This window comes from Oncorhynchus kisutch, linkage group LG4 (genome assembly GCF_002021735.2).
Source record: "Oncorhynchus kisutch isolate 150728-3 linkage group LG4, Okis_V2, whole genome shotgun sequence".
NCBI classification, from domain to species: domain Eukaryota; kingdom Metazoa; phylum Chordata; class Actinopteri; order Salmoniformes; family Salmonidae; genus Oncorhynchus; species Oncorhynchus kisutch.
Genome location: NC_034177.2, coordinates 58,728,506 through 58,754,444, shown reverse-complemented (window position 1 = coordinate 58,754,444; position 25,939 = coordinate 58,728,506). Strand labels below are relative to the sequence as shown.

General features: G+C 43.2%; 1 protein-coding gene across 2 annotated transcripts; it reads right to left on the bottom strand.

Moving 5' to 3' along the window:
- Positions 1–98: 98 nt before the first annotated feature.
- On the bottom strand, positions 99–25,183 carry rrp12 (ribosomal RNA processing 12 homolog). 2 transcript variants are annotated; one of them, XM_020481409.2, is made up of 34 exons: positions 24,953–25,183; positions 22,601–22,830; positions 20,866–20,949; positions 20,541–20,617; positions 19,547–19,652; positions 19,352–19,468; positions 19,130–19,268; positions 18,740–18,867; positions 18,565–18,663; positions 18,344–18,435; positions 16,342–16,453; positions 16,166–16,266; positions 15,719–15,833; positions 15,465–15,607; positions 15,201–15,322; positions 15,063–15,127; positions 12,712–12,874; positions 12,365–12,519; positions 12,033–12,100; positions 11,778–11,871; positions 11,429–11,587; positions 11,246–11,326; positions 11,065–11,170; positions 10,852–10,959; positions 10,375–10,532; positions 10,165–10,256; positions 7,232–7,387; positions 6,959–7,131; positions 6,483–6,593; positions 6,088–6,137; positions 1,194–1,272; positions 1,023–1,090; positions 823–905; positions 99–727 (listed from the first exon to the last, which is right to left on the bottom strand). In XM_020481409.2, exons 1-34 carry the CDS (start codon positions 25,089–25,091, stop codon positions 625–627), a joined length of 3,876 nt encoding a protein of 1,291 aa, XP_020336998.1. In that variant the 5' UTR covers positions 25,092–25,183; the 3' UTR covers positions 99–624. The 2 variants fall into 2 exon arrangements, with proteins under 2 accessions (XP_020336998.1, XP_031679174.1); XM_031823314.1 differs by having other exon boundaries at positions 19,352–19,652; positions 24,953–25,182.
- Positions 25,184–25,939: the final 756 nt, after the last annotated feature.

The window sequence follows — 25,939 nt, the reverse complement described above, 5'->3', positions numbered from 1 at the left end:
AGTGTCTGGGGCTAGTTGTTGATTTTGAATTTGGCAAAAACCCACTTCTGTTAACTACTTCCTTCATGCCAATCTTAAACAAAGAAAACTGTTTTAAGTCTGATGAATCAATAGTTTAATACATTCAAACAGTAATCCTAATTTCATGCGCTGGAATATGAATTTTAAAACCAACTCTTGATTATATTCAACCGCAATCTAGACCACCATCTAGCGGTTAAACAGAGCAATAACAAGTCATTGTTAATTTTCACACCAACATTTTTTTTCTCCATCCTTTAAAGTAGGGAACATAAATACATTTAAAAACAGATGTTTATCCATCTTTACACATTTTAATTGAACACACCTATAAAGCTAAAGTTTCATGTGTATGCCTGATTGTATCTATTGATAACAATGGGAATTAGGCAAGACCCCCCAAAAGAGAAATCTACAGATCCATTTGAAGACCTTATCAAATCCTCTTCTCGTTCCTTCTCCCATTCTGTTTCTCGCAGACATACATGCCTGAGCAATAAAATGCATAGACTCATAGAATTAGCTTTAATTAGATTTCTATGCACAGACCCTCTTGGACAACAGGCAGAAGGACACACATTCAACCGTTGGGATGTAAACTTTTCAGGCCCTCCTCTTGTTCCTTTGCATCCTCTTCCCAGACTGCGCTCCCTTCTGGGCCCCTCTCACCATGCCTTTAAACTGGCCCTGCATCTTTGCTTTCTTCCTACACACACACACACACACAACAAAGGGTTATTAAGCTTTCGCCATTACAACTCTACTACAATGTTTATTACTAGTTCATTGCTATGTGTTTACCTGCGGTTGAGCTGTGCTTTCCTCAGAGGGATGTAGGCATATGGATCAACCTTTCCTTTCCTCTTCACATCTCCTTTACCCTTCTGGAGAAAAAACAAACACAAAAAACACACTTCAGCCTTGCGGAGATTCAACAAAGAGCTGACCAATAGTCCCCGCTTGAAATCAACCTAAACACACTGCCTGTGTGCATGTGTCACCTTGGCCTTGTAGTCTCCCCCTAGGTCTCTGCTCCCACCCAGAGGTCTGTGGATCCCCGAGCCTCCAGCTGAAAGAAAGAAAAGTTGCATGAATGCATACACACAAGAGATGGCTGAGACCAGCAACCAGAACACACAGACAAATAGAGACAGACTTCTAGTCAGCTGTACCTTTGTATTTCAGCTGGGGTTCAATCTCCATGTCATCATCGTAGTGACCATCCCGGAATGTCCTCCTCTTAGTCTTTATCTAAGAGAGAAAGAGATGGGGGGGGGGGGGGTTCAGAGGTTTCAGAAGTTGTGTCAGCAGAGGTAGGAAGTAACACATTTCAAATACTCTTGTTACTGTCAGAGTATCTTTTACGAGTACTGGTACTCAAGTATTTTTTTTTGTCAGTAACAGTTATTCTACTTGAGTGGGATTTTTCAGTACCCTTTCCACCCTGGTGAATGGGGGAGCTTGTGAGTGAGGGAAAGAGTGTAAATGGGCGATTGAGTGAATATCAGCCAGTTCCATGACAGTAAAAAGTAACAGAGGGGTGAATGAGTGATTGATGGTTGAAAGAATTACAATTGTTTATTTCTTGAGTCTGAATAATAATGAAGTCTGGCAACTTTGTTTATGTACTTTATTTTGTATAGATTATTATTATTTAGCTTTACATTTGAATAGCTTTTATTTATTTTTTTAACATACAGATGTGCCTTGTTACAACTGATAACCTAGTTCCTACTGTACATTAATTTAATATCTTCCTTTAATGCATGGAAAAGATGGTATAACAATTTTCAGGTAATCTTAACGAAATTAGCTCATTCTCAAGGTCAATCTTTAATAACTCAATTACTTTTACTCTGAGTACCTTTTAAATAAGCTACTTATTACGTTGTTTTTTTACACCAGTAATTTGACTTCTACTTGAGTAAAATGTCATTACCCTCTTAATTGTAAAGTCTGGTATGAGAACGATAGGGGCTATCTGCAAAAGCTGGGTGTCTACGGAAAGCTGAAATTCTTGGCTATTGATCGGTGCCTTAAATCTTGGGTGTGATTTACTACCATATATTTTGGCATACAAATATATAAGGGGAGGCCGAGCCGATGACCTAATTTCAAGATGGCTACTACCTACATTCCGGTTAGCGTTGTGAAGCATAAACAAAATAAACACTGAATACGTTGATACACACCGACAGCCAGGACTCCACAGATCATGGGAATATATTATTTGTCTGCCTGTGACCTACAGTTATTGATCACCAGCCCAAGAGTCGAAATGTTTATTTTGCTCAACGTTTTCACCAAACATCTTACAAGGTAAGCTTCGATTTGGTCTGTGTTTGACCTATAGCAACATGGGGTTATCAAATGAATCCTTAGGTTGGTAGGAACAAATCTAACATATTGACAATGTTATCTAAAGATGTATGACTTAATAGCAACATTGAATGTCCAAAGAGTGACTATATCTTTGCGCATCAAAAATATGTTGCTTGCTTACACACTGTAGGCATCCATTACACAGGGGATTGGTTATGGCACATTGACAGTTTTGTAGCCAATGAGATAAGCTTTCCAGGGATATGCAGTTCACCTGGGTGGGACAAAGCAAGGCCTAGAACCTTTTATGCGTAATGCAAAATATTGCTACCTGGCTCAGAGACAAGACGCACAGAGCACGCTACATTAACAATGTAAACAGACTGAAATTAAAGTGACATCGCTTTAGCATAAAAGATGGCTTCTCAAGGGGAGGGGGGGAAAAAAACGTAAAAAATATTTGGAAAACGAGGATTTCGACTTGGTCGATAGCTTTCCAGGAGGATTGGATCCCCTTTTAGAGTTAAGTTGTCTGCATTTTGCGCTTTTGATTTAGTTTACATAGGCCTATGTAACAAGTCATTTCAATGTTATAGAATTCCAAAGTAGTTATTGTCCATGTTTCACATTAGTTCACTGTATGCCGTTTCATCCTTGTAACTTTGGAGAGGCCACTAAACTCTCATGACCATTGTTTATTTGTGCTTCTATTTGCACTACTACCAGGTCCTCCACAAGACCAGGAAATAGTATAAGACTATTTCACTTTGTGGACATTGCTACAATAAAATAAGCTTTCATTCTCCACAAGCAGATGACCAAAGCAAAAAGGTCAAACCCCTCTTTCCCAGTTGGCCTTCCGAGAGCAGTTGGTGTTGGGAATGGCTGAATTGGGGGCCCAAATCAACCTCACAACTATCAACAAGACCCCCCACTCAAGGTGAGTGCCACTATCTAACTCGCATGCCAAGAGACAAGTCACAACATGCACAAGCTATGGTGAAAGTGGAATCTAATCTATCTACACTTTTGATGCAAAACAAAAGCCATTTGTAAATAGTTTTGCTTATTTCTATTCTTGCACCTTTAGTGAAGGACACGTGTGTAACCAAGTTGATAAGACATTTTTATATATTGTTGTGTGTATATCTGTTGCTTTTATATGTTTTATTTTTAGAAACAGGTCGTTTGTATGTGGGGACAATACATTGGATATGTCTAGGCTAAATGTTTAGGCACTTTCGGGAGTTCGAAAAAGGAATATTCATCGCTAGTCTGACCAATCGTAACCCACGCTTCAAGATTGTTTTGATCACGTGGACTGGGATATGTTCCAGGTAGCATCTGAGAATAACATAGACGAATACACTGATACGGTGAGTGAGTTTATCAGGAAGTGTATAGGAGATGTTGTACCCACTGTGACTATTAGAATCTACCCTAACCAGAAACTGTGGACATATGGAAGTTTACATAAACTTAAGTTTAAATGTATTTGGCTAAGGTGTTTCACAATTCCTGACATTTAATAATAGAAAAAAAAATCTTGGTCTTAGGGTCAGTTAGGATGACCACTATTTTAACAATGTGAAATGTCAGAATAATAGTAGAGAGAATGATTTATTTCAGCTTTTATTTCTTTCATCACATTCCCAGTGGGTCAGAAGTTTACATACACTCAATTAGTATTTAGTAGCATTGCCTTTAAACTGTTTAACTTGGGTCAAACGTTTCAGGTAGTCTTTCACAAGCTTCCCACAATAAGTTGGGGGAATTTTGGCCCGTTCCTGTTGACAAAGCTGGTGTAACTCAGTCAGGTTTGTATGCCTCCTTGCTCGCACATGCTTTTTCAGTTCTGTCCACAAATTTTCTAGGATTGAGGTCAGGGCCACTCCAATACCTCGACTTTCTTGTCCTTAAGCCATTTTGCCACAACTTTGGAAGTGTGCTTTGGGTCATTATCCATTTGGAAGACCCCATTTGCAAACAAGCTTTAACTTCCGGACTAAATGCCTTGAAGTTGCATCAATATATACACATAATTTTCTTTCCTCATGATGCCATCTATTTTGTGAAGTGCACCAGTCCCTCCTGCAGCAAAGCACCCCCACAACATGCTGCTGCCATCCCGTGCTTCATGGGTGGGATGGTGTTCTTCAGCTTGCAAGCCTCCCCCATTTTCCTCCAAACATAATGATGGTCATTATGGCCAAACAGTTATATTTTTGTTTCATCAGACCAGAGGACATTTCTCCAAAAAGTATGAACTTTGTCCCCATGTGCAGCTGCAAACCATAGTCTGGCTTTTTTGATGGCTGTTTTGGAGCAGTGGCTTCTTCCTTGCCGAGCGACCTTTCAGTTTATGTCAATATAGGACTCGTTTTTACTGTGGATATAGATACCTTTGTACCTGTTTCCTCCAGCATCTTCACAAGGTCCTTTGCTGTTGTTCTGGGATTGATTTGTGCTTTTCGTACTAAAGCACATTCATCTCTAGGAGACAGAACGCCTCTCTTTCCTGAGTGGTATGACGGCTGTGTGGTCTCATATGGTGTTTATACTGGCATACTATTGTTTGTACAGATGAACGTGGTACCTTCAAGTGTTTGGAAATTGCTCCCAAGGATGAACCAGACTTGTGGCGGTCTACAATATTTTGTGTGAAGTCTTTGCTAATTTCTTTTGATTTTCCCATGATGTCAAGCAGAGGCAGTGAGTTTGAAGGTAGGCCTTGAAATACATCCACAGGTACACCTCCAATTGACTCAAATGATGTCAATTAGCCTATCAGAAACTTCTAAAGCCATGACATCATTTTCTGGAATTTTCCAAGATGTTTAAAGGCACAGTCAACTTAGTGTATGTAAACTTCTGACCCACTGGAATTGTGATAGTGAGTTATAAGTGAAATAATCTGTCTGTAAGCAATTGTTGGAAAAATTACTTGTGTCATGCACAAAGTAGATATCCTAACCGACTTGCCAAAACAATAGTTTGTTAACAAGAAATTTGTGGAGTGGTCGAAAAATGAGTTTTAATGACTCCAACCTAAGTGTATGTAAACTTCGACTTCAACTGTAACTCCTATCATTTCCTCATAATGTCCCAGATGTTTCTTTCCAAATATATACCAAAGTTTTTGCATGTCAGAATCATGTAATTACACATGAATAGCATGTACTTTTGGGTATGTCTATTTAGGCGGAAATCTACGTTTTGCCATTACATTGAATGAGGTTAAACTGTACTTCTACCTTAAGTAGAATATTCAGTACTCTTCCCACCCTTGTGTCAGTAATCTAAGCAGGCAACTTCTTACGCAATGATATTCATTTTGTGGCAAATCCTAACTTTATCCAACCTAATTAATGGCAATGGGGGACTTGGGCTGCATTTGCATGGGCAGCCCAATTCTGACATGTTGCACAATTATCAAATGATTTGTCAAAAGACCAATTAAGTGGCAAAATATCGGAATTAGGCTCCCTGTGTAAATGCAGCCTAAGTGAAAATGTGGCTTGAGTGGACTTTAGGGTTGACGCATTTAACAGGTTGGGTTGTAATCCCTCCGATGAAGCCAGTTTCACGAGTGTTTGTGCATATTGTCCCGATGCTACAACATGAAAGGAGCTTTATTCGGGACATGGGGAGGTCGTGTACCGCGTCTAGGAAAGGAAGTCGCCACAGTGAGCACAGATCCCATGGTAACATGGAGAACAGTAGGCAACGCTGATGGATACTCACACTCTTGACTCCAGCCTCCTCCAGAATGTCTTTCATCTCTCCCTCATCATCTGTAAGGGAAGAGAGAAACATCATACTGAAATGTGAACAAAAAAGATGGATTCGTGGATTTATAAAGCCCTTTTCACATGATAATTTAGCTACACAGTAACCCAACCTGGACCGCAAAGAGAAAGCAGATGCAGGTTATGATAGACTATTACTAGATGTAGAGATGGAGTAATGTGGGTGAAGGCAAAATACTAATTTCCATTTCCACAAACTGGAAGATAAAGTATATATTTTATTTTAATTAGTTGTAGATGAAAATGTGGTTGAAGAGAAGTTCAGATCACTTCGCTCTCTCTCCTCCCATAACAAAGAGTGAGTTTGGGTGTCTGTGTGTGTCCTACTACCTTTAGTCTTGTCTCCCTCGTCATTGTCCTCTTTGATGATGAGTCTTCCGTCTGACGTGACCTTGAAGTTGTGCTGAATTTTTACCCTCTTCTTCATGTCTGGGTTGGTGGCTGAAACACACACACACACACACACACACACTCCCAGGTCAATACATACACTCTCCATACAAAACAAATAATCTCCCTGTCTACCAAAAACCATGGGTCGTGATGCTTAAGCACCAAAAAGAAAACTGACATTAACAGCAAGAAACTACATTGACTTGTCGAATAAGAAATACTCATTTTCATATCGCAAAATGTTCCTTCCCTCGATCACTTCTCTTTGTTGATCGGAGACAACTGGGTGGATGTTAGCAGTAGTTCTAGACGTTTCATCCTGATCTGAATGACCAAAGGGAAGGAAATACGCTCCCTGGAATGAAACACAGTTTCATAGTTTCAACACCAAAGTTGAGTAAAGGCTCCATTACCCAAGACCCTCTGGGAGACAGTGGGATCCAGGAAGTTGAGTGGTTCGTCTCCCTGTCCCTCCTTCAGCCAGGCCCGCCCCTTCTGCTTTGTGGGCTTCTTCTGGGTCTTAGCGCCCTTAGGCCTTTCGTCATCTGACATATCAGAGTCCGACTCGGCCAAGATCTCCTCGATACTGAGGGAGGGAAGAGGACAGAAGTGATTAAGAGAGAAAGTCACAAATCGAATGTTAAGATGTGTATTACGGAGTCAAGAGTAGTGTAGCGTGTGTATACCTCGCGCCCCTGGCTTTTGGCTTGTCGTCCCCGCTGTCTGAGTCGTCGTGGTCTTCGTCCGCCAGTCTCGATCTCTTGGTTCTGGCCTCAGCCTTACGGATGTTCACCAACACCTTATGATGCTCCGCAGGCAGCTTGCTTTTCACCAACTCAAACCTACAAATCAAGTCAAATTTATTTATATAGCCCTTCTTACATACAACAGCTGATATCACAAAGTGCTGTACAGAAACCCAGCCTAAAACCCCAAACAGCAAGCAATGCAGGTGTAGTAGCACAGTGGCTAGGAAAACTCCCTAGAAAGGCCAAAACCTAGGAAGAAACCTAGAGAGGAACCAGGCTGAGGGGTGGCCAGTCCCCTTCACAATGTACATTGCCCTAAATGTACATATCGTCATGGATTTCACTTTTTTTTTTTACTTGAATGTTTTATAACGTGCAGGTAACTGCGAAAATAATGGAAACACTTGAGTAAATGAGGGAACATAAAGTACACTGAACAAAAATATAAATGCAACAATTATACTGAGTTACAGTTCATATAAGGAAATCAGTCAATATAAATGAATTGGGCCCTAATCAATGTATTTCACATGATTTAACCAGCTTCTTGCTATGCCACACCTGTCAAGTGGATGGATTATACTGGCAAAGGAGAAATGCTCACTAAACAGGGATATAAACAAATTTATTTACAACATTTTAGAGTAAAGTTTTTTGTGCGTATGGAACATTTCTGGGATCTTTTATTTCAACTCATGAAACATGGGACCAACACTCTACATGTTGCGTTTATATATTTTTTTCAGTGTACACTATCGGTCAAAAGTTTTAGAACACCTACTCATTTAAGTTTTTTTATTTTTACTATTTTCTACATTATATAATAGTGAAGACATCAAAACTATGAAATAACACATATGTAGTAACCAAAAAAAAAAGTGTTAAACAAATACAAATATATTTTATTTTTGAGATTCGTCAAAGTAGCCACCCGTTGCCTTGACAGCTTAGCACACTCTTGGCATTCTCCCAACCAGCCTCATGTGGTATGCATTTCAATTAACAGGTGTGCCTTGTTAAGTTAATTTGTGGAAATTCTTTCCTTCTTAATGCGTTTGACCCAATCAGTTGTGTTGTGACAAGGTGGGGAGGTATACAGAACATACCTCTATTTGGTAAAAGGCCAAGTCCATATTATGGCAAGAACAGCTCAAATAAGCAAAGAGAAAACGACAGTCGATCATTACTTTAAGACATGAAGGTCAGTCAATACGGAACATTTCAAAAACGTTGAAAGTATCTTCAAGTGCTGTCGCAAAAACCATCAAGCACTATCAGGCCTTCATGGTTGAATTGCTGCAAAGAAACCACTACTAAAGGACACCAATAAGAAGAAGAGACTTGCTTGGGCCAAGAAACACAAGCAATGGACATTAGACCGGTAGAAATTTGTCCTTTGGTCTGGAGTCCAAATTGGAGATTTTGGGTGTGGGTGAACAGATCTCCGCATGTGTATTTCCCACCGTGAAGCATGGAGGAGGTGGTGTTATGGTGTGGGGGTGCTTTAATGGTGACACTGATTTATTTAGAATTTAAGGCACACTTAACCAGCATGGCTACCACAGCATTCTGCATCGATACGCCATCCCATCTGGTTTGGGCTTAGTGGGACTATCATTGGATTTTCAACAGAACAATGACCCAACACACCTCCATGCTTAGTATGGGCTATTTGACCAAGAAGGAGACTGATGGAGTGCTGATGTGTTATTTCATCGTTTTGATGTCTTCACTATTATTCTACAATGTATAAAAATGTAAAAAATAAACCTTGAATGAGTAGGTGGTCTAAAACTTTTGACCGGTAGTATATGTTGAAAGCAGATACTTCCACACAGGTGTGGTTCCGGAGTTACGCCCTTCCGGAGTTAAGTCTACATCCTTGGTTTGCGATATCTAGGTAACATATGGAATTGTTGTAAGATAGTTATACCATGGATCATTTAGCCATTTGAGTTGGGATTTTAGAACCCCTGTAGGTAGGTATAACATCCCCGACTAATGCTTAAAGTCATCTATAAAAATGTGGGGCAGGCCGGTATTTTGGCTACCATGGCAATGCCCCCATCCATAGGGCAAGCGTGGTCACAATGGTTTGATGAGCATGAAAACGATGTAAACCATATGCCCATGGAGTGTTGAACGGCGTACTGAAACTTCTGGACCTTTTCCAATACTGAACATGAAATACGTTTTCGGTACTAGAGTTTGCTGCTTCCGGTAATGTCAACTGTGTCTCACGGATCAAGTCTGTCTATCAGCGCAGCCGATGTCCCCCTTCTGTGCAGCATGAGTGGGGAGCTAACACTCTTGAATAATGCAACACGGCAAGTAGAAACAGTTACAAAAACAATGCCTTTACAATGCAAGGTGATACCGATAGGATTTCAGCTTGGCCGTCTAACCTTCCTTGCTAGCTTACAGTTGAAGCTAACGTCAATAAACTCCCCTCGTTCTTTGTGAAACGCCCGCAAAATATGCAAAGTGTATTGCCACAAACTTTATTAATTCACTTAAAATCAGTCCCTCTCGCACATCCCTCCCAAAGATGATCTACTGGCTCAGCGAACTGACTGTGTGTGTGTGTGTGTGTGAGAGAGAGAGCGGTCTCAGACGTACCCCCCCCTTGTGAATGACATTATTAGGGGTGTACCAAGTACCTCGGATAAAACACGTATCATACAGGATATGGAACATCTATGCCAATGTATGTACAATACCCACGTATGTCCCTGTCCATTACTGCCATGTGGGTATTGATAAAAACAGCTACAGCATGCCACTCTTCAACTCAGATCCACATAAGGCTAATCATCTAGCAAGCAAACTAGAGTGAAAAGTGTCAAATCAAATATGTTTCCTAAACTTACCCAAACTTCCTGATGAACTTGGTGAAAATGTTTTTCAGTTTCGTCCTGAAGTGTCTTCTAACGTCATCCTTGATGTTCCCAACACCCTCCATCTGAGAGAGACACACAACCATGTTCAAGCAAAGTTTTGCAAACCAACTTCAGCACCAACATAAGTGGTTTTCTGCTACACAGACCCAGAAACCCAACACAAACCGCACACAACCCTACCATCACAGTGACGTGTCCAGCCAGTGTCTTGGGGTCCATGACGAAGAGGATGACCTTGACGAAGCTGAGCGCTGCTTTCACAATCTCCCTGGTCCGAGACGTCAGCAGCAGGCACACGTTGTGTAGGAGGTGCTCCATCGATCCCATGTCTATAGAGTCTGACACGCACACACACACACTTTGTAACAGCTGCGCCAGTGATGAAATCAGCTAGAGCAGGGCTGTCAAACTCATGCCACGGAGGGCCGAGTGTCTGCGATTTTCACTCCTCCCATGTACTAGATTGATCAACTAAGGTCACTGATGAGTTAGGAAGTCCCCTCACCTGGTTGTCTACGTCTTAATTGGATACAAATTGAAAGGAAAGAATGAATGAAAACCAGCAGACACTCGACCCTCCATGAAACAAGTTTGAAAGCCCTGAACTAGAGGGACATAAACACACACCGTAAACAGTGTCAGTGTGAGGGGATTTACCTTTGTACTCAAAGACCAGTCTGGTGAGAGCCAGGACTGTACATGTGATCATCGTGACAGAGCCGGTCAGCCCCACATAGACCAACAGTAGGTACTGCTCCAAGGCTTCTACAGAGGGACAGGGACAGAAAGACGGGGAGTAACTCTACGTGATAGTAAGAATCTAGAGGACATGTAAGCCTAACCAAACGCCTCTGGTCGAGTAATCCTTACCTTTGGCATCTCCACAGAACCTGATAAAAGCGTTTCCTATCTCCACCAGTAGAGTGTAGGCGTTCTTACGAGCTCCCACTGACACCTCCTTAGTACATATGATCACCTAGGAGAGTTAAAGAACAGTGTAAGTGTGTGAGTGCTAGCGTGAGTATGTGTGCGCGTGTGTGTGTGTGTATACCTCTGGTAGCAGGGCAGTGATGAAGTCTCTGTGTTCATCACTCAGCTGTTTCACAATGTGGATAAGACACTTTAGTCTGGGCTGAGAGGGGAAAAGGGAACAAGAGGGAGAGTTAGACAAAATTAAGCTGGTTGAGCAGTCCTTGCACTCAGTTAAGGGCGAGGACCACACACACAGTCTTACCCTCTTGGCGGGAGATGAAGCATTCTTCAGTGTCCCCAGCAGAACGTGTTTGAGCGTCTCTAGGTGAGAGAGAACGAAAGATCTACACTCCTCCCTCTCTCCACCGCACATCTCCTCCAATACGCGGTATGCCTTCTTCTGCATGTGTGGCTCCTTATTCTACACACCCAAAAATCAGAAAGGGAAACATGTATGAGCTGTGGGGGGGAAATAAATCTGTTATTCAACTCCTGGTAATCTAAACAATATATTACGCACTTTTAAAAGTGACGTGTTTAGTATTTAAAATAATATGGCTGGTTTGGAAAACATCTCATCTTTGCGCAGTCAAAATGTCACGTGTCCTAACCTCCAGGTATGGCCTAATCAGCTCAAAGGTCTGACTCATTGTGACCTCATCTACACAGGGTGCCATGGCAACCATCAGGTCCATGACAGACAACCTGGGGGGAGACACAGATGTAAGATTCTGATTTCATTTTGTTAAATGTTAATAGGAATGTGGTCTTGGCATTGTACAGTAATGCAATTGGCAATTCAATTGTAATACAGAAATGTAATCTTATAATTCACCCCAAACACAACTAACTAAGCACATTCCTACCGTATGAACTCAGTGCTGTCTGGGCTGCTGAGTCTTTCTGTAGCTTTCGATAGGAAGGTACACACCATCTGAGAGGTAAAACATTACACCACCAGGAGGAGACAAAACGTACATTTTTGTTAGGCATTTTGTTGAGGCATGGAGGTGTGTGTCTAAATGAATGAGCATGAAAGAGGCTCTCAGTTTTTCCTAGATTCCATGAATCTTCTCAAAACTCAGGGGAGGAGAAGTCAGAGGAGAGGAATTTTGGAACTTGTCCTCCATTGCGTTTTGAGAAGGAGGCGAGGAAATCAAAAGAACAATTGTGATCGTTAAGGAGCCAGAGTGTGTACCTGTGGGTCTGTGACAGTCAGGTAGACTTTAATGGTGTCTAGGACAGCCATCCTGTAGGGGCCAATGTCTCCAGGAGCAGGCTGCTGGCTGAACACGTTGAACAGGATGGGCAGGAAGTTCTTAGCAAAACGGCCCACCTCCGCCTTCTCCTCTTCTACAGGGGGAACATAGCAGAGGAGCGTTTAGAAACTGACCTATGATAGTTCCCAGAACCTCCTCTATTACACACACACACACACACACACACACGCTATGTGTGTGTGTAATAGAGGAGGTTCTGGGAACTATCCTCACATGAGAAACTTGAGCTAATGCCTAGGCTTTATGTTTGTGTGCGTGCGTGTACCGGTGTTACAGCTCTTGGTGATGAGTGTGCGTATGGCCTGGCAGATGGTCAGTCGTAGGTCAGGCCGTTCGTTGATGGCCATGCCCAGTGCCCTTGCTACACCTTTAAACGACACCAGCAGGTCCAAGGGTCCCACACAGAACCCGGGCAGCATGGTCCAGATCTGACGGGAGCAGAAACACACCAGTGAGTACGATCCAGGAATGGACACACTATCACAGAACACACCATAATCACCGGGAGAAAACGAAACACCTTATCATGGTGCAGATGTGACAGGGACACACACAACACCTCAGTGTCGGAACACCAAGAGGCCATACAAATTGTATTAAATGTTTTTAAAGTGAGGCGATCAAAAATAATAATAATTATAGTCACAACCTATGCAAGGAGAGACAACACTCAAGTCGGGTAGATATGTAAGGGATTAACACTGACACTGTCCTTTTGGGGGGGGGGGGGGGGGGGGGGATAATGGACGATGAGGTGCGGTTTATTCCACCCATACCAAGGTTGCCAAACAAACCTAAAGCACAAATTCACTGGTCGAATCGGTAAGTAAATTCATACCATTTCATCCTTCCACTAAACCCTGGTCATTCGTTCTATTGGTTAGATTGCTAGAGAAGCGGACTGGCCATTTGTTATTTTGGTAAAAGGTTTCTGGAGACGTGCACCAGTAGTTAATTATAATATTCGATTGCTACGCAGGCTGGAAGCACTCTTTTTCATTGCCTTCTAGCTAGCCAATCACAGCTCACAAAGTCACGTCAAACAGTGCCGCTAGATTAACAGCATTGGCTTAAACTGTTTTCTAGTGACATTTATGTGGATACATCCATAACAAGTAGACTATGCAGATGAGCGATTTCGGCTGGTACAGAAAAAGTTCCCGTCTCGCCAGGAGTCAGGACACTGTTCCTTTCCGTTCATTGGCATTGCAAATCAAACACTAGGCTCGAAGCTAGCTAAATTGTTTGTTGCTAGAAAATCTGCCAATATGACAACCAAATTCAACTGAAAACAGCTGGTCAAACGTAAAAGCATGTTGGAGTATGAGAGCACGAGCACCACTTGATAACAAATTGTTATTTACAATGACGGCCTAGCCCGGCCAAACCCCAACGACGCTGGCCTATGGGACTACCAATCACGGTCGGTTGTGATACAGCATGGAATCGAACCAGGGTATGTAGTGAAGCCTCTAGCACTGAGATGCAGTGTCTTAGACCACTGTGCCACTTGGGAGCCCAAATCAATGCTTTTTCGTTGTTGTACCTCCGTTTCCAATGAAACGCCCATCCATGAGCTATGCTATTAGCTTCACGACTGACATTTGGACCAGCGATGTTAGCCCCATGAGCATGCGGAGTCTGACAGCACAGTGGGTCGACAATGATTTCGTACTGAGGAAAGCCGAACGCGCTGGTTCTCTTACCGCTGCTGCCAGTTCAATGGCATTTGAGATGTTTGAAACATGAACACACTCCAAGCTCCATTCGAACAACTGACTCAGAAAATAAGCTGATCAACGGTGTCTGCAGCAGACGTGATACCCTCTGTCATGGCATTGAAACGCCTGCTCAACAAAACTGCCGACAGACCGTGGGGTTAAAACTCGCAAAAGTACTCTACCAGAGGCTGTGAACAAGCGATTCGGTGGCATTCTCTCTGAGCCTCTATTGTGTTGCCACCATGCTCGATGCTAGGTACAAGGACCGCTATTTCGATGCAGACAAGAAACAGGGTTTACATGAAATGTTAGACACAGCTGGACAAGATGGAAATGGACACAGTGACAGTGCGCTCCGACGAAGAGGACCCACGACAAGAGGCCACGGACAGACAGAGCTGAAACGTCACTGCTTGACATGTATGATGAAATCCCCGTTGAGAATGAAACGACTGAACAAACGAAAAACAAAACAGCACAGCAAGTAAGTGAAAGAAAAAGGTTTTGATTATGTTTTACTGGTAATGGGGACATACGTACATGCAACCAAAATATATTTTTGGTCAGTGTGTGCTTCAGCTATTTAACTGCACTAGAATGCTTAAAAAGGCCGCTACATTTTTAAATATCAGTATTGGTTTTTTTGGGGCTAGGAACAATATCGCATATCGGCCAAAAATGTCATATCGGTGCATCCCTACTGCATGGTACAGTGATTTCGAACAGTAAAAAGGTGCCCATTGTTGGAACTACTTCAGAGATATATATTAACACCCACTCTAGAATCCCTTTCTAGCCAATCAGAATGGAGTATTCAGCAATGCCGTGGTATAAATGACAGATATAAAACGGAACACCCGCACCGTATGGAGACCTAATCTAACAAGATTCTTACCTGCAGCTGGAGTGTCTTGTAGACTTTAGCCTCCAGTTTCTGTCCAGCCTTCTCCAGCTCCTCAGCTACAACACAGACAGGCACAGAAATGAGCGATGCATTGTTTACGCTTACACCCATTCACAAACCATTATTTACCTCTCTGTCGGAGCGTGGCAGCGAGCGGCAGGAGATATGATGTGTAGTAAGCCAGTTGCGTGTTCTTAACGTGATCCCGTATGACAGGGATCAACCAACTACGAGGGAACTCCAGATTGTCTCTGCCAACACACACACACACAATTATTAATCTGGTCAACTCTGAAAAGACACAATACAAACTAACCTTAAAAAAAACCAATCCAATAACGTAATAAACAGCTATAACTTAGTAACAAACAGTAATCACAGTAGCAGACATACTCCAGTCCAGTGATGTTGAGCGGTACAGCGGTCAGCAGTACTTCAGGTCCCATGCTCTCTACAGCGCCACCTACAGCCAGGTCCAGCTCACCACAGAACGGGAACCGGGGGGTGGAGCGCAGGTCCGCTAGAGACTGGAGAGACTGAGAGAAACAAAGTTCAAATGATTGTCCAGTTCTAGAACAAGTGGTAAGTAGTTGGGCATAACAAAGCCACTGTGTGTGTATTAACTTGGTCCTGTCGGGGAGCGTTACCTTGGTCATGACCGGGTGTGTGTGTTTCCCTGCTGCTCTGTAGAAGCAGCCCAGCAACTGCAGAACAAACGGCCAGGAGGCGTGGAAACGATACGACAGACCCTCCTCCACGATACTACAATACACAGAGGCAGCATAAAACTGGATATCAAAACATAAATATCTATATATAAACTCCTTAATTATGCCTCTAACTATGCCTATATTTTGATATAACAATTAAACTATTAGTGGGTCTTATGGTTGAAGTCATATGTTTAGCCTAGGTATAACTTTACAAGCCCTGAATTCATTAAGATTATTCCTGACTGTTTTAAATAAGCTTTGTTGCATAATTAAAGGTATTTAGCGGAAAAAAGAACATGAATCGGCTATAAGTTTTAGGCCGTATCACCCAGCCCTAGTGAGCGAGCGCACCATCCCTAGGTGAGTGTGTGTGAGTCTCACCGGAACATCTTGCAGACGTAGGAAGGGTTTCCAGAGGAAGCAGTGGGGCTGACGGGGCCGATCTCCTCCATGCGAGGAGCCACACACTCCGACAGCAGAGTCTACAGCACACGAGCACAGTTAGGGCCACTTAACAGGGTAGGTGTAAACAAAGTGGTGAGCTTGAAGTATGTTACCTTGAGTGTATTGGTGGCAGCAGAGACGACCTGTGGGTGAGGTGACAGGAGGCAGGACATGGCTGTGGAGAAGAGACGAGGGAGATGACCCAGACTTAGAGATGACTGAACACTGAGGAGAGAGAGAGAGAGAGAGAGTGAACATTCAGTTACCGTAATTTCTGGACTATTAAGCACACCTGAATATAAACCGCACCCACTGAATTATTTAAAATTGTTATTTTGTACATAAATAAGCAACACATGTCTAAGCCACAGGTGCCTACCGGTACATTGAAACAAATGAACTTTACACAGCCTTTAAACGAAACATGGCTTGTAACGAAAATAAATAGGCTTTAACGAAACACGGCTTGTAACAAAAATTAAACAGTAGCCTACCAAGAAAGTCATTGGTCACCATCTTCCTCCTCCTTTGCACTGAAACCCATGAAGTCATCTCCTTCGGTGTCAGAGTTGAATAGCCTCAGAATTGCTTCATCCGATGTTGGATCGTTTTCATTGTCGCTCTCGTCACTTTCATCCGGAGGCAAATTCCCTGCTGAACTGCCCTCAACAACACGCAGCAGTCCAGCCTTTCGAAACCCATTGATGAGTGGATTTTTTTACAATGCTCCACGCTGTCAGGACCCACTGGCAGACTTGACCATAAGTTGTGGCCCGTTTTAGTGAAGGATTTCTCCCCACTTGTCATCCAAGCCTCCCACTGAACACGGAGCGCCACCTTAAATGCACAATTTACACTGATGTCGAGTGGCTGCAAATACTTTGTTGTGCCTCCAGGAATCACAGCTGGAATTGAGTTTGTCCTCTTGATGGCTACTTTCACAGAATCTGTTATGTGGGCCCTCATGCTTCCCAACACGAGCAATGCCTTGTTCTTGTGAAAGAATCCTCCCGGTCGCTTGCCTTCCGTCATCCATCCTTTCTTGTTGACTTTCATAATTCCTCTCGGAAATTTCTCTTTTGGCATAGTCATGCATTTAAAAATCAACATCGGTGGAAGCTTTTCTCCCGATGCAGTGCAGCTCAGAACACAGGTGAAGTGCGTTTTTTCATGCTCAGTTGTTTTCAGCATGACGGATGATTCACCTTTCCTGTTGACATTCAGAGTGAGAGGCAGGTCAAACGTCAGAGGAACCTCATCAATATTTATGATGTCATGCGGGCCGATGGAATGCTCCGCTATCTTTGCATCGGTGAATTTGCGGAAGTTTGAAACTTTTTCCTCGTAGTCAGGAGGGAGCTGCTGACACAGACTCGTCCGTACCCTGATGGACAGGCCTTTACGTCTCATAAATCTTAGACACCACGATGGTCCACCTCTAAAATCCTCAAACTTCATTGCGGTGATGATTGTTTTGGCTTTCAGTCGGATCTGCACAGTTGAAACACCTCGGCCGTCTGCTCTCTGTGTGTTGACCCAGTCTTCAAGCTCATTTTCTAGTTCGGGCAATCTGCTTTTCTTCCATCTGAAAGCTTTTTTTGTCTTTTTGCACTGAGTCAGTTCCTCACGCTGCTGTTTCCAACGTCTTATCATCGACTCATTAAGGCCAAGCTCCCGCGCAACAGCTCTATTTCCTTTTCCAACAGCCAGATCGATCGCCTTCAACTTGAAAGCTGCATCATATGCATTTCTCCATGTCTTTGCCACGATGAGGGTGACAAAATTACTACCGTAATCAGAATGATGGGAAGTTTGAGCGCACTCGATTTACGTCACAATTTTTTGGTGGCATGAATCTTGTGAAAGCAGGAAAAATCCATAAATTAGCCGCGTCATTGTATAAATCGCGAGGTTCAAAGCGTGGGAAAAAAGTAGCGGCTTATAGTCCGGAAATTACGGTAACTAAAAATAAGATATTTTTTACTGCTGCAGGTGTAGTGTACCCTGGTGTAGTGTACCCTGGTGTAGTGTACCCTGGTGTAGTGTACCCTGGTGTAGTGTACCCTGGTGTAGTGTACCCTGGTGTAGTGTACCCTCCCGGGTGCAGTACCCTACCCGGCCAGGTGAACGTGGGCTTTCTCCATGACAGCCAGCCAGGCTAGTAGAGGCTGCAAGTCATTCTCACTGGGCAGGTAGTCATACAGGGCCTGAAGAGAGAAAGAACATAACACAGCACCGTTAACCCATTTTCAGCCCAGGTTTACAGTGTAAAGGGGGTATGAATATGTGGTGGTGTTTTTGGATCCCAGGCTGTGACTTTAGCTTTGTGACTTTACCGTGATAATCTGAGCATTGAGTTCAGCAGACAGGGTAACAGGGTTGGGTTTCCCACTGAACAGCTTATGGAAGGCCTGCATGGCACATGCTGTCACCAACTAGAGAGAGAAAGCAGGGAGGTCAGTTTGGGAAGGTGAGGTGTGTGTGTGTGTATGTATGTATGCGTGTTCTCACCACGTGGCTGAGGGTCATCACCCTGAGCAGAGTCTCACAGCAGGACTTGACGGCACTGAGAGGGAAGGTGACCATGAGGTCCTTCAGGAGACCCAGGACGTGCAGGGTGGTGGTGTCCTCCTTACTGCCTGAATTTTAAAAAACAAATCCAGAGAAGCTGAATTAAAGGGTCATGTAGGGGCGATTTGAGTTCTCTAGCTTTGCTTCAGACCTTCTTAAAGACAGTGTTGCAGTAGCATAATCACAAGCCGCAAGCCCTGTCAATCAAAGCTTTGAGAGTACAGAGTTAAAACAACAGACCTCATAAATAAAATTTGACGTAAATCGTTGCCTCTGCATTCAAATAAAACCATGGACAAAAAAAAAATCCCTAAAGGTTGGGGGTCGTACCTCCTGCCTGTTCAATCTCTTTGATGCAGAACTTGGCGGCCATCGCGGCAGCAGGGTGGTGGGTCGGGGCGTTGTCTGTAAATAGTAAGTCACTACCTCTCAGGATGGAACACACACCATGCTGCGCTGCTTTACGGATCTGAGGTGGAGAGTGGAAACAATTGATTGCCAAATGATTGTGAATATAAGGTACTGTGTGTGTGTGTGCGCGGGCGCGCGTACCTTGGGCTTGCTGTGGACAGTGAAGCTGAGTAGACCGTGATATGTCTGCAGAGTAGACGGGTAACTCCACACTGTAACATCCTGCTTCCGCAAAAGAGTGGAGAGGCACGACAGGATCTGGAGAAAGAAAACACACATTGAACATTTAAATAAAGTTATGTTAAAAAGGTACCTGCCGGACGGACAGACACTCACCCATCTGAGTGCGGAGGCGGACTCTGAGCTGGCCAGGGTGGACATGACGTCCATCAGCGCTTTGGCCGTGTCAGAGAACTTACAAATCAACACTGGTGCTGGAACCCTGAGGGACACAACATACATATTCAAATCACTTAACAAATACTTTAAACACATAAAGCACAGTCAGACCTAAGACAGTAGGAAGGTTTCCATTGACCCAGGTTTATTTGACAAAAGCATTGTCGCAAAAAATAGAATTTTGATGTGTAATGGAAATGGCAGATATAGGAGACATTTTTTAAAGAGGCCGGTAGACGTACAGCCAAATTCTCCAAGATTTGGTGGCTCCGAGATTCCCGCGTAAAATACAGAGGTAGCCATTACTCCAATCGGTCAGAGTGAAAAACGAATTGTCCCGACTGATATATTATCGAATAGATATTAGAAAAACACCTTGAGGATGGATTCTAAACAACGTTTGCCATGTTTCTGTCGATATTATGGAGCTAATTTTGAATATTTTTCGACGTTGTGGTGACCGCAATTTCCAGGCAATTTCTCAGCCAAACATAAAGAACAAATGGAGCCATTTCGCCTACAAAAATATTCTCGTGAGTGAACACATCCGAAGTTCAAAGGTAAACGATTTAATTTGATTGCTTTTCTGATTTCCGTGACAAGTTTGCCTGCTGCTAGCAAGGCATAATGCTATGCTATGATAAACTTACAAATACTTGTCTAGCGTTGGCTGTAAAGCATATTTTGAAAATCTGAGATGACAGGGTGATTAACAAAAGGCTAAGCTGTGTCCCAATATATTTCACTTGTGATTTTCATGAATAGGAAGATTTATGTCCGTTGTGTTATGCTAATTAGTGTCAGATGATGATAATGGTCCCGTTCATGGGCTGGGCGTCACTACAGGTTAAATCACTTGACAGGTTTATGGAAACAGAGCTAGTGACCACAGTTAGCATGGGTGAGAGCTGTGACGAACTGTGGGACTAACCGTTTCATAACCAGGTTGAGGAGGTAGGCTACAGCAGCCAGAGACTCCCCTGAATCCACTGCCTCCAGGGTGGTCATCTGAAACACACGAGAGAGCGAGAGCGAGAGAGAGGTTAGACCAGAGTATTGTCCACTGTACGTATGAATTCTGATCGACTTCAATGCAGGAGCATAATGCAACAGAGAATAACAATCATCTTAATATGCCTCCAGTTCGTACGCACGTGCAAGCATCCAACGCAATTACACCTTTGTAGGAGGGTCATTCATCTAGTGATATTGAAACTATGATAGACAGGCACAAGCGGTAATTAGGCCCTACTCACCAGAGCTGCAAAGTACTCTGTTTCTGTCTCCTTCCCTCCCTGAGATCGAATCACCTCAGTCACCGCAGCCAGCACTGCACATATCTATGGGACGAGACCGATACGAATAGTGAATATCTTTGGCAAGTAATTGGTTTAGACCCTATGCAGCGGAGAGGTTAACATATCAATACTACAGTGATACACCGTTGATGTCAGCTTCTGTTACAACATTTTCATTTCACCTTTATTTAACTAGGCAAGTCAGTTAAGAACAAATTCTTATTTACAATGACGGCCTACCCCGGCCAAACCCTGACATACAATGCATTCGGAAAGTATTTTCCCACATTTTTACGTTACAGCCTTGTTCTAAAATTGATTAAATACATTTTTTCCTCATCAATCTACACACAATACCCCATAATGACTAAGCGAAAACATGTTTAGAAATGTTTGAAAATGTATTAACAGAAATACCATATTTACATAAGCATTCACAGACTTTGCTATGAGACACAAAATTGTGTCCTCCTTGAGATGTTTCTACAACTTGATTAGAGGCGAACTGTGGTAAATTCAATTGATTGGACATGATTTGGAAAGGCTTAACTGTCTATATAAAAGGTCCCACAGTTGACAGTGCATGTCAGAGCAAAAACCAAGTCATGAGATTGAAGGAATTGTCCGTAGAGCTCAGAGACAGGATTGTGTCTAGGCACAGATCTGGCGATGGTTACAAAATATTTCTGAAGCATTGAAGGTCCCCAAAACACCAGGACTCTTCCTAGAGCTGGCCGTCCGACCAAACTGAGCAATCGGGGGAGAAGGGCCTTGGTCAGGGAGGTGACCAAGAACACGATGGTCTCTCTGACAGAGCTCTAGAGTTCCTGTGTAGAGATGGGAGAGCTTTCCAGAAGGACAACCATCTCTGCAGAACTCCACCAATCAGGACTTTATGGTAAAGTGACTAGACGGAAACCACTCCTCAGTAAAAGGCACATGACAGCCGGCTTGGAAAAGGCAACCAAAGACTCTCAGACCATGAGAAACAAGAAAACCCTGAATGCCAAGCGTCACGTATGGAGGAAACCTGGCACCATCCCTACAGTGAAGCATGGTGGTGGCAGCATCATCATGCTGTGGGGATGTTTTTCAGAGGCAGGGACTGGGAGATTAGTCAGGATTGAGGCAAAGATGTATGGAGCAAAGTACAGAGTGATCCTTGATGCAAACCTGCTCCAGAGCCCCCAGACTGGGGTGAAGGTTCATCTTCCAACAGGAAAACAAACCTAAACACACAGCAAAGACAGCGCAGGAGTGGCTACGAGACAAGTCTCTCACTGCTGTGCAGTGACACTCCCCTTCCAACCTGACAGAGCTTGAGAGGATCTGCAGAGAATATTAGGAGAAACTCTCCAAATACAGGTGTGTTAAGCTTGTAGCATCCTACCCAATAATACTTGAGGCTGTAATCTATGCCCAAGGTGCTTCAAAAAAGTACAGAGTAAAGGGTCTGAATACTTATGTAAATGTTATTTAATAAATTGCAAACATTTCTAAAAAAAACTATTTTTGCATTGTCATTATGGGGTACTGTGTGTAGATTGATGGAACAAAAACAATGTAATATTTTTTTAGAATGCTGTAATGTAACAAAATGTGGAAAGGTCAAAGGGTCTGAATACTTTCCGAATGCACTGTACGTACACGTACCAGGTCATTTAGAATAGTACAGTCCCCCAGAGTTACACACCTCTTTATGGGCAGCTGAGTTGGACTCCCAGAAGCGCTGCACCTTTCTGAAGGTGAGGTTAGAGCAGTCCGACAACCCGCTGAGGAAGGTCCCTGCGCTCCTCTCTGAAAGGGCCTGCTCTGCCGTCTCCTCCATACAGGCATCTCCCCGGTCACCCACACCCCTCTCCAGGGTTCCTGCCTGCAGCTCATTGTGCAGCTTGAGTGCATCAACTGTCAGGTCACTCTTCTCTGGAGAGCGAGAGAAGATATCAGTATCTAAGGGTCGTGTACTATTGACTGACATTAGGTCCTCTTAGTGGATGATGGTTTTAAAATCAGGTAATGCAATTACAAATTCAATAATTTTCTAATAAAGTGACAATGCCCAAGAAGTTGTGTTTGGAGGATATTATGGAACCGGTGTTGTATTCCATTAAATAGTGTATTGCACTAACAACTTTCTAGGTTAAGATGAGCCCAACCATAAAACCGTCCAAAGCCCGTGCCTAACGAGACAAACGAGTTACCAACATATAATAATGATTGATGTATTTTAATTAAAATTATTTAGATTAATTTATTCATACTAATTCATTCTTGCACAAGATATTGTCCCGAAACAAATCTAGGGTTGCTACCCAAGCCGGCTGGTCGTTCTATTGGTTCGGTTGCCAGAGATGCGACCCAGTCGTTCAGTCTTTCTGTTCTGTATCTATGGACGCGACCCAGTCGTTCAGTCTTTCTGTTCTGTATCTATGGACGCGACCCAGTCGTTCAGTCTTTCTGTTCTGTATCTATGGACGCGATCCTGTCGTTCTTTCCAAATGTTCCATTGCCATACTGGATTGCAACATTCTTATCCCTTGCTTGATAGCCAACTACGGCCAACTTACAGTCACGTCAAACATTGCAGACAGAATAACAGTAGCTGCATTTGTTAAAGCTGTTTTCTAGTGAAATTTGAATACTTCCATAACAATGAGCTAATGAGGCGCGATTTCACCGGGCATAGAAACTGTGCTCTCTCGTCAGGACACTGTTGTTCAGAGGAGATAGCCAACAACACAGCTAACAACTTCAAACTGAAGCTGGAAAGACTGCAAACTAGCTGCACTTCTTTTCATTTCACCTTTTTTCAATTTACATGTCTGTTTACATCCATAAACTATGCCAGCTGATTCATGATTTCGACTGGCTGAGAAACACTGCCTGCCTCCCTCTCGACCCCTAACGTTCATTACAATGGACAGTTGGAGATTGAATTTGAATATTTTAACCATGTTGCAAATGTCAGAGACAGACAGTAAGGTTTACAAATCCCCGCTGTTGAAAACTAAAAGTTTGTTTAAAATAAGTGTGCGATAATGTCTAGATGCTTTTTAAAGTGGAGATCACGTTCCATGCCTGTGCTGATGTGCCTGTGCTGATGAGACAGTGGGTTGTGCAGACAGATGGAACAGAGTAAATAGGCTGATCAAAAAGGAGGACCAAGGCACTCTTCATATAATTAAACAAAGTTTTAAAAATCTGACGTGTTTCCGCTGCACGGCCTTCCTCAGGGACTACAAAAAAATAATACAATGGCATTGTATTTTCTTTTGTACTCCCTGATGAAGGCCATGCAGCCAAAATGCGTCGGATTTTTAAAACTTTGTTTAATTATATGAAGAGTGCCTTGGTCCTCCTTTCTTTTTGATGACCAATTTACCCCTTTTACAAAAGAGCACCTTTGTCTACCAAAATGTACTATTGTTTACCTTAGTAGCGCTTCCCTTCGTCTTTCTAAGAGTAAATAGGCTTTTTAATGTCATAGATTTAGCCGGTGGTAACTTGTGGAATAGACACCGGTTGGAATGCGCTTTTAACCTATCAGCATTCAGGATCAGACCCACCCGCTGTATAAACGCAGTTCTGAGGCATGACGGATCACGTGGTTTATTGCTTAAATATAGACTGAAGGATGTACAATAGGTTGTTGTTTTGGGGTCGAATGTTTAGAAATATTCCATTAAATAGTGTATTGCACTAACAAAAAACTTTCTAGGTCAAGATGAGCCCAACCATAAAACCGTCCAAAGCCCGTAGCATAGGATTGTGTTAGTTAGAACTACTATGGTCGGCACTAGGCTAGTTGGAGCTAGCATATGATTTGGCTCATATGTCAGCATAGCTGTATTATTAACACAGCAATGAGAATGGACTCAAACGACACTGACAACTTTCCAGAAAGTTTGGCACGTTACAAAAGTTGAAAACAGCTAGCCTTTCTTTGTTTAGAAATTGTGCAATACAGACTGCTTGCTAACTTCGCTGAGTGGCTGACTTTCCACGTGTTGTCTCGTCTCAGGCCGAGCACGCTGCAAATGCTTACCCGAGGGGCGGCTGAAGAAACGGCTTTTGGCAGCCTGTCTGAATCGGCTCGTCTGGGGGTTCGAGTCGCTGCTGTGTCCCTTTTTCCATCGCTTCAGTTTCGATGCGGCCCCAGATTTTAATTTTCCAGATTTCACCATATTTTCTAATAATAGAAACCACTCTGGCTCAGCAAAGCATTTGTCGCAAGTGGCTCTGTCGCTCTCCTGATGACGTAGTGGGGATGCGATCGCCCAAGTCTTCTTCTTCTTCTGGGGTTTTTATGTCAGACTACAACCCCAAAAGGTTTATTACTGCCACCAACTGGACGGGGTTGAAAAGACTACGTATAAATAAAAACCCATACGTGACAGGAAAAACTACCTTAATCCACCCAAAATAAAACAATAAAAAACATCTTCAAATCTCCCTTCTCAGGCTCTATGACCTGAGAGGATGGTAAAGGCTTTTGACGTTACTCCATGCAACTCCTCAGCCGAGAAGTCTTTCAGTCCATGGAACAGTTCCGCCTCATCCACAATAATATCTATTTTCCTGGACTTCCTTTCCACCTTGACAGTGCAATTAATCACCACAGGCTAGATAAGGATCATATCACCTCCAACTTACCTGACACCCTAGACCCACTTCAATTTACATACCGCCCTAATAGATCCACCGACGATGCAATGACCATCGCACTACACTCTGCCCTATCCCACCTGAACAAGAGGAATACCTATGTAAGAATGCTGTTCATTGACTACAGCTCAGCCTTCAAATCCATAGTACCCTCCAAGCTCATCATTAAGCTCAGGGACCTGGGTCTGAACCCCGCCCTGTGCAACTGGGTCCTGGACTTCCTGACGGGGCCGCCCCAAGGTGGTGAAGATAGGAAACAACACCCCCACTAAGCTCATCCTCAACACAGGAGCCCAATAAGGGTGCATGCTCAGCACATGACTGTGTGGCCACGCACGCCTCCAACTCAATCATCAAGTTTGCAGAC